Source organism: Hyla sarda, chromosome 9 (assembly GCF_029499605.1).
Source record: "Hyla sarda isolate aHylSar1 chromosome 9, aHylSar1.hap1, whole genome shotgun sequence".
Lineage (NCBI taxonomy): Eukaryota > Metazoa > Chordata > Amphibia > Anura > Hylidae > Hyla > Hyla sarda.
The window spans coordinates 143,351,549-143,360,869 of record NC_079197.1 but is presented as its reverse complement, the minus strand read 5'-3'; the positions used below and the strand labels follow the sequence as shown (position 1 = coordinate 143,360,869).

The following is a 9,321-nucleotide window of genomic DNA, read 5'->3' as shown; positions in this document are numbered from 1 at the left end:
AATGGTCCACGGCATGACGAACACCAACAGACCCCTAGACACCCCACTGACCTATGGGGTCCATTAACTTTACCTCTGGTGTCCATCATTTTACAGGATTCTAAGTGGACAAAAAACATACTACATATCAGCAAAAGAACATGGAAACCTGCTGGCGCTTATCTTCATAGGTTCTTTCATACTAATGATTTATTGCTTTACAGCCAGGAGCCTCTTGAACTTAGTCAAACTTGTGGAAAATTGTGTCCATCTCTGAGGTATTTATTACGTTGTATGGCTACTTGTAGAACGTGTTTTAGTGATTGTACCGGTCCAGCCATTCCTTTTCTTCTTAAAGGGAACATGTCATGACAAACATGTTATTAAAACTGTGGATACTCTGTTATAGAGCAGGAAGAGCTGAACAGATTTATATATAGGTTATAAGAAAAGAATCACAACATACTGTAATTTAGATTTATATTCCTGCTCATATTGGGTTAGAGGGTCAGCCATTTACTAGGGCTGCCCACTGGACTCTTTAAGCCACAGGGAGCAGGGATATCAATCCTGAAATTACAGTTTGCCTTTTTCCACAAAACTATATAAAAAATCTACTCAACTTCTCCTAGTCTATAATATGATTGATGATATAACGCTGCTGCTTTTTTTTTGTGAACTGGCTATTTTCTGTTGGAGTTCCCTCCCTCCAACTACAAGTCCTAGGATCCCTTTTTTGTAAGTGTGAGTTCACCTTTCTCCTTCCCACACATTGACCACCCTACCCATTGCAGCACAGATGGCGAGTTGATGTTCTAGAATCCCTGTGGCATATCCTAGCTGTGAGGCCTCCAGGGGCTTCCAGCCTTCAATAATGATGCTGCCTGTGGCCAATAGAGGCAGTGAATGTCACTTCTTCTGGGACATGCACGATACTACCTATTGGAGGGGTCATATTTAGGGGTTAAACTACCTTCTGGGGGGTCCTACATATAGAGAGCAAATTACATGCAAGAGAATCCGACATACCATGGGGCAAACTACCCACAAGGGGGTCCTAGATCCGGCGGGAGGGAGGGGGGGCTAACTACCAATGGGGGGCAAACTGCATACAGGGGGGGTCGTAGCGGTACAGAAATTTCCAAGGTGTGCCAGAGCTAAAACAAAATGGTTGGGAAACACTGGTCTAGATGGCTTATTACAAGGTAGGGTAAATTTTTCATAACTGCTTTGGTAAACTTTGATGATCTCCATCTCTGGTGGACCCAAAGACAAGGTTTTGTTTTCCAGGAGATCAGCAGCACTTATCTTCTCCAACTTTTCTTAAAGGGGTACTCCACTGGCCAGCATTTTGAAGTAAATGTTTTGAACGCCGTTTTCGCGTGGCGGGGGTCAGCCACGCCCCTCGTGACAACTGGCCATGCCCCCTAACTGCAAGTTTATGGGAGGGGGCGTGGCGGCCGTCGCACCCCATCCCAAAGACTTGCATTGAGGGGGCATGGACGTGATATTATTATGAGTGGCGGGGCTGACCCCCACAGCGCGAAAACAGTGTTTGGAACATTTACTTCCGAATGCTAGCCAGTGGAGAACCCCTTTAATTGACTTGTCTCTTCTGAAGAACTAAGGCTACGTTCCAGGTTCATCAGTTGAACAATATGCTGACGTGCCTTGTCCATTGATTTCAATAGACTGAAAATAAGATTTTTTGCAGGATTCAAAAGCACGGCCATCTGCACTCTGGAGTCCAACAAAAGAACTATGGGGGGATTTATCAAAACCTGTCCAGAGGAAAAGTTGCCCAGTTGCCCATAGCAACCAATAGATCACTTCTTTCATTCTGCAGAGGCCTTGTTTAAAATGAAAGAAGTGATCTGATTGGTTGCTATGGGCAACTTTTCCTCTGGACAGGTTTTGATAAATCTCCCCCTATATCCATTCAGAAATGGACTGAACAATGGGGGGAATTTATCATTTTCTTTAGAGCTGTTTTCCTGTCTATATTTGTCACACAGTTGGCCCTGCGCAGCATTTCGGAATCTTTTTTGCGACTTTTCGGTTTACACTTTTTTTTTTTAAGTGTGTACAGGCCAGCTGTTAGGGTCTGTATTTTGCAGTGGTAATAAATGTATCACCCGTGACTTTAAATAAATAAATAAATAAATAAATAAACAAAAATTGCACAAAACCCAACAAAATGTTGCAAAAATACACCAGCCCAGACTTAATAATGATAAATTCCCCCTCTGTGTACTTGCTGCGACCATTTAATACATTTGGTGCACCTACACATTACCAGCAAACAAAAAAGTGTACAAAAATGCTCCAACTACACCTACAATGCTAAATGCCCCCCATACTTACTACACTATGTTCGGTCCATTAAAATCAGTGGACAAAGCATGGGAACAATGCACTTTTCAAAGGCATACCGTTCTGCCAGTATGCCTGTGTTTCCCTTAAAGGGGTACTACGACCCTTGACATTTTGTCCCCTATCCTTTGGATAGGAGATAAGATATCTAAATAAGGCTGGGTTCATATCATGTTTTAGGCAATACGGGACGTATACGGCTGGGGGAGCTAAAACCGGGCGCTCCCATATCCCTGCCGTATGCGGCCCGTATGTAATGTATTTCAATGAACTGACCGGAGTGAAACGCTGACTTCGGTCGGCTCATTTTTGCCCCATCTGCGGTTTTCCCACCGAACCTAAAACCGTTGCAACAGCTGGAGGTTCACAGTTTGGAGACTACGGTGTTGATATATTTACTATCAATGTTATAAGTTGTTATAAGTGGGTCCCCCTTTTATCGGTGCCCATACACCTTCAGTAGCTGAATGTTTGCTCAGCCGGCAGCCACTCTAAGGGTGAGCCGCTACACATTAGACAGTCGGCCACTCCTGATAAAAACAAACAGGTATATGGAGGCCTCATAGTATGTCTATTTGCTGTGCAGTTAAATATAGTCTATTGTTCCGCTATCAACCAAATTAGGTTGTGGTGTTTATCTAGTTAATCTAATCTAGATTATTTCTCGTGTAAATTCCACATGTGGGAAGGACATTAGCAGCTCATTTATAAGCTGCAGACATTAGGTTTAGTGTTCCTCTAAGAGAATATTATCATAACCCCCCAAAATGGCCTGATCGCCATAAAGTGAGAGTCCACCTGTGATCGAAAAGAGAACGGGACAAGGTTGCAAAACTTTCCGCAGCTCCATCCAAATAAAATTACTTTCATATAGCTGCACATGTTAAAGTTATAAAACTTTGCAATGTACAAGTGTAATCTTTGCTGAGCACATACCTTGTTTCTCTCAGCTTTTCCACCAGGCAGGAAGTCCAGTAGTTCTTAGTACACATGATGACTATCGAGCACCAGATTGCTGGGTTTGATGGCCATTTTGGGCCCAACATGTCACTTTGTAGTATCACTTCTCCTCAAGCGCTTCACTGTGCAGCGTGTGATTGTCCCTGATTGGCTGATGCACACTCCTCCCTCATCTATATTCACTGCTTCTGTAACCATGTGACCTGCTCAGCTCTCTGAAGGTATCTCCTCCCCGCAGCTCACACAGGAAACAAGCGCAGGGGCTCATGGTTTTTGTAGGGTTTTTTTTTGCAGCTCTTAGCTGGATTTTCAAAAGCTGTTGTCCATCTCAATAATATGTTTGACGGATGCAAAAATCATGATGTGAATGCGGCCTGAGGCCGCATTCACATCATGATTTTTGCATCCGTCAAACATATTATTGAGATGGACAATCTAAAATCGCATGCTAAAAAAATCATACCAAATGCATCTAAAAATCGCATCTGCCAGACATAGGGTAGCACATTTTTACACGTTTTTTTCTGTTTCATTAAAAAAAAGTGTCCATTTTGAAGTTTTTCCTTCTATTCCAAAGCGATTGTGCAAATGTGAAAACATTTAAAAAAAAAAATTGGGTAAGATTAAGTAGATCATAATGCACTGTGATGCCATTCAATACTATGTACATAGACAGTAATGATAAAAAATAATAAAAAATCTGGATAGGATTGAAATCTGTTTTCTTTTTTAAAATCAGGATGAAAAATGGTGAACGATGTTCCATCCCAAAAAAAATTTCGAAAACGTAAACGGATCACAACGGGTGCAACTGTTGTATACGTTTTGTCATTAGAAGTCAATGGATATGTCTAGATCGGTGGTCTCTAAACCATGGACCTCCAGATGTTACAAAACTACAAATCCCATCATGCCCGGACAGCTAAGGGCTGTCCAGGCATGCTGGGAGTTGTAGTTTTTGGAATATCTGGAAGTCCACGGTTTGCAGACTACTGGTCTAGATGTACGATTCTATACGATTTTGAAGGAGAGAATCGTATGAACCCGACAGATGCAGAAATGGTGATGTGAATGAGGCCCTAATACGATTTTGGCACCATGGCACGATTATTGGCGTGGGTAGGTGTACCTGCAGTATGTGACATCAATGTCTCTCTATACACAAGATAAAATAGGTGAATCATGTCCAAAAAAGAGAAATGAATCATTCTGTGTGTAAAAAACTTCCAACAATTATGTTATTAATTTACTACTAACTTGGCCCTAGTTCACACTGGTTGTTACTTTTGTATCTCTACAGATAAGACCCCGTGTATTTAAATCACAATCCCTGAAAAGAGGAAGTGACCACCGAAAATCTGAAGTGACGCTTATTATAGAGGAATTACTAATGAACCCTCACGGACTATATTTTTGAATGCAATGCGGAGGAATACTTTTTTTTTTACTTTAGGAATTAAAGTTCTCTGTGCGCAGTGATACGTCGCGCTGAAAGTGTTGCCTGGAGCTGGACGGCGCCCACTATTCTCTGATTGGAGAGTTGTGCGGTGACGTTATCAACGGGGGCGGGGAACCTGTGAGTTACGGTGGTTGTAATGGGACAAAACTATTCTGATAGCGCAGCCAAGGCTGCTGTAGGCTTCTCCAGCGCCGGAGAGTGGAAGAAGCGCCTCCGATTCCGGAGGAGGCGGCGAAGAGAAGACAAAAGCCCGGCGGAGGAGCCGAAGACTAAGAAGGGCATTGGGAAGCCTCCTGCTAGAAGTACAGCGCAGGGTATACAGCAACGTGGAGTATACAGCAGGGGGGAACATAGTGATCGCAGGTCTGATCCTGTCTGTAGTGCAGTGCAGAGTATACAGCAGTCCTATGCAAGTGATTGGGTGACTTCACGTACAGTGCAGAGTATACAGCAGTCCTATGCAAGTGATAGCCAGGCATCCAGGACAGTGGAGAGTATACAGCAGTCCCATGCAAGTGATAGGGTGACATCTAGTACAGTGCAGAGTATACAGCAGCCCTATGCAAGTGATAGCCAGGGATCTAGTACAGCACAGAGTATACATAGTTGTGATAGGGTGACCTCCAGTACAGTGCAGAGTATACAGCAGTCCTATGCAAATGATAGGGTGACATCTAGTACAGTGCAGAGTATACAGCAGCCCTATGCAAGTGATAGCCAGGGATCCAGTAAAGCACAGAGTATACATAGTTGTGATAGGGTGACCTCCAGTACAGTGCAGAGTATACAGCAGTCCTATGCAAGTGATAGGGTGACATCAAGTACAGTGCAGAGTATACAGCAGTCCCATGCTAGTGATAACCTGGGATCCAGTACCGCACAGAGTATACATAGTTGTGATAGGGTGACATCCAGTACAGTGCAGAGTATACAGCAGTCCTATGCAAATGATAGCCAGGGATCCAGTACAGCACAGAGTATACATAGTTGTGATAGGGTGACATCCAGTACAGTGCAGAGTATACAGCAGTCCTATGCAAATGATAGCCAGGGATCCAGTACAGCGCAGAGTATACATAGTTGTGATACAGCACAGAGTATACAGCACAGATCAGAGGAGCAGATCACTGTACATGTAGGTTCCATCCAGGAGATCTCGGCCAGCACAGTGCAGAGTATAGCGGCAGATCGGAGACCAGATACTGGATCGGAGGACGTAGCCCCGGGAGGTGAAGAAAGTCCATCCCCTGGCGGTTCAGCACCGAGTACACAGACTGTTGCGGCTCCTGACATGAGACTGGATGGGCAGGGTGGGCGGCTCAGAAGGGATATGTCCAAGTGCGATGCCGCCAAGACTGGTATGACCACCGGGAAGGAAAGAGCTTGGCTGGAGGACGGGGGCAAGAACATCTTGGGGTCACCTAATGACAGTCTACGGAAGTTACTGGAAGACACGGAGCACGCTGTAGAGGGTCCCGGGCAGAGGGGGGAAGTGGGCAGTAGGACGGGGGAATTTTTGAAGACTTTGGACCACTCGGGTGGTAACTGGATAGGCGACAAGAGACTTAATCAGCCCCTGAACCACCACACTATGGTTGGACGTGCTGGAGAACAATCCTCTAAGACTTCTGAGTGGTTCAAAGAAGAACTGATGTCTCTAACCATCTCCGGGACTGAGCACACAATGGAGGAACTGTGGACTAGTGAATCCGGAATTGGTGGCCTTAAATTAACCATTACTCCCCCAGATACAGACTGTGCTCCAAGAGCAGTGCAAAGTGGGGACCACCCCAGGGAGTCGCTGTTGAACCGAAGGGGACCCTCCTTCCTTATGAACTCCGATGCCCACACCTATGCAATACCCCGACTTATTGTTACCCGAGATGCCAGTCCCAAGCGCTGTGTCCCCCCTTCTTTGTCCCCCCAGTTCCATGAATCGGGCTTTAGCCTTGACGTACCCCTCTTGGGTGAGGCAGAGTCGCCCTGCTCGGATAGTGGCTGTGGAGGGTCCCCGGTGCCTTCTCTATTTCTACGCAAGTTGTCCAGTTCTTCCGGTCTCTCATCTGCTTCATCTTTTGAGGAGTCTGAAGACGACTTCATCAGCAGTGATTTGGAGCCCAGTGGGTTAATGGTCTGCACCCCGGATGAGCAAGGAGCATCTGTAAGTATAGAGATGGCTTCATCCTTTAATGCAGTGGTCTCCAAACTGTGGACCTTCAGATGGTCTTGGAACAGCTGGAGGTCCACAGTTTGGAGAAGTAGAACTAGGCTTCGTTGCATTGGCCTCTAACCTTTTGCTCTCTAGGTGCTGATGAAAGATGACTCCCATCATGCTCTGACAGCCGAACGCTCCTTGACATGATGGGATGTGTAGATTCCCAGCAGCCTGGACAGCCACTACAGCAACAGGGCATGATGGGAGTTGTAGTTTTGCAACATCTGGAGACCATGGTTACGATTGGCTTGGTCCTCTATGGAGTGTTTCCCAACCAGGGCACCTCCAGCTGTGGCGAAACTACAACTCCCAGCATGTCCGGACAGCCGAAGGCTGTCCGGACATGCTGGAAGTTGTAGTTTCGCCACAGCTGGAGGCGCCCTGGTTGGGAAACACTGTTCTATGGTGACTTTCAAACCTTCTCAGAGTTTCCCTTTTGGGGGGAAAAAAGTTGCTGGTAACTTATGCAAATCACATGACTTGAAACTTGGTGGTCTCGGTATCCCATGATTTTCCTGCAACTATTTCACAGCTTTAAAGGGGTTATCCAGGAAAAACTTTTTATATATATGTATCTATCTATCTATCTATCTATATATATATATATATATATATATATATATCAACTGGCTCCAGAAAGTTAAACAGATTTGTAAATTTCTTCTATTATTTTTTTTTAAATCCTTTCAGTACTTATGAGCTGCTGAAGTTGAGTTGTTCTTTTCTGTCTAAGTGCTCTCTGATGACACCTGTCTCGGGAACTGTCCAGAATAGAAGCAAATCCCCATAGCAAACCTCTTCTACTCTGTGCAGTTCCCGAGACAAGCAGAGATGACAGCAGAGAGCACTGTTGCCAGATAGAAAAGAACAACTCAACTTCAGCAGCTGATAATTATTGGAAGGATTAAGATATTTTAATAGAAGTAATTTACAAATCTGTTTAACTTTCTGGAGCCAGTTGATATAAAAAAAATAGTTTTTCCCTGGAATACCCCTTTTAAGAAAATGTGCTACTTAGTGTGCAAACTCCTAATTTCGGACAGACCTGTGGGTAGAGGGATTGGGGTGGGTTCAGTACTGCTAGTAAGGAGGTGCCACATTGCTCCTATAGACCCCCACTGTGATGCCTTTGTCGGTCCTACATGAAGCTGAATTTTGCTCGCTCTTTGGGGTTCTCAGCCCACCAGTGATACCCCAATAAATCCTCAATCTTCCTTTAGCATCACACTAGGTGGCTCCCATGAATGACATAAGGAAACTTCTTTATTGCTCCTAGACACCTGAGAATAATACATAAAGCTGAATTTTTGAAATGGTATAGATTAAAAACATTTATTGCATGCAGCTCCTAAGCGGCCTTATATGTCACCATGGTTACAGATAGAGATGAGCGAACTTACAGTAAATTCGATTCGTCACAAACTTCTCGGCTCGGCAGTTGATGACTTTTCCTGCATAAATTAGTTCAGCTTTCCGGTGCTCCGGTGGGCTGGAAAAGGTGGATACATTCCTAGGAAAGAGTCTCTTAGGACTGTATCCACCTTTTCCAGCCCACCGGAGCACCGGAAAGCTGAACTAATTTATGCAGGAAAAGTCATCCACTGCCGAGCCGAGAAGTTCGTGACGAATCGAATTTACTGTAAGTTCGCTCATCTCTAGTTACAGACTACAAACAAACCCTTCGTGTAGTCTAACTTTTTCATTGACATACACTGTGTATTTTGCTTAAGAATTTTCCCAAAATTTTGCACAGTCTGCAAACTGCTCAAAAATTGGTGACACCGCTGACTTTTTTTGTGTGGTTTATATTGTGTGGTGAATTTAAATAAAATGCAGCTTTTCAGGTTTTACTGCAAAAAAAATTGTCGCATTCTGGCACCACACAGGAGGTGGTTTATTTTTAGCTTAAAGGGGTATGCTAGTGGAAAACATTTTTATTTATTTTATTATTATTTTTTAAATCAACTGGTGCCAGAAAGTTAAACAGATTTATAAATTACTTCTATTAAAAAATCTTTACCCTTCCAGTACTTTTTAGCAGCTGTATGCTACAGAGGAAGTTCTTTTCTTTTTTGAATTTATTTTTTGTCTTGTCCACAGTGCTCTCTGCTGACACCTCTGTCCGTGTCAGGAAGTGTCCAGAGCAGGAGCAAATCCTTGTAGCAAACCTATGCTGCTCTGGACAGTTCCTGACACGGACAGAGGTGTCAGCAGAGAGCACTGTGGACAAGACAAGGAAAGGAAGACGCTGCTAGCTTCCTCTTGTGGTGGCTTATCATTTTGAGATCAAAAGGATTGGTTAGTTCAAATTTAACATGCCTGATAGTATATTGGG

The 9,321-nt window shown here is 44.2% G+C and overlaps 1 protein-coding gene across 1 annotated transcript in view; it reads left to right on the top strand.

Annotated features, from left to right (window-relative positions):
* The first annotated feature begins 4,609 nt into the window (after window positions 1-4,609).
* LOC130291312 (uncharacterized) overlaps window positions 4,610-9,321 on the top strand; it is a 60,838-nt gene continuing 56,126 nt past the window's right edge. The window contains exon 1 of the mRNA XM_056539951.1: window positions 4,610-6,932. Coding sequence (XP_056395926.1) covers window positions 4,908-6,932 — 2,025 coding nt within the window. The 5' untranslated portion in view covers window positions 4,610-4,907. The remainder of the gene's footprint in view (window positions 6,933-9,321) is intronic.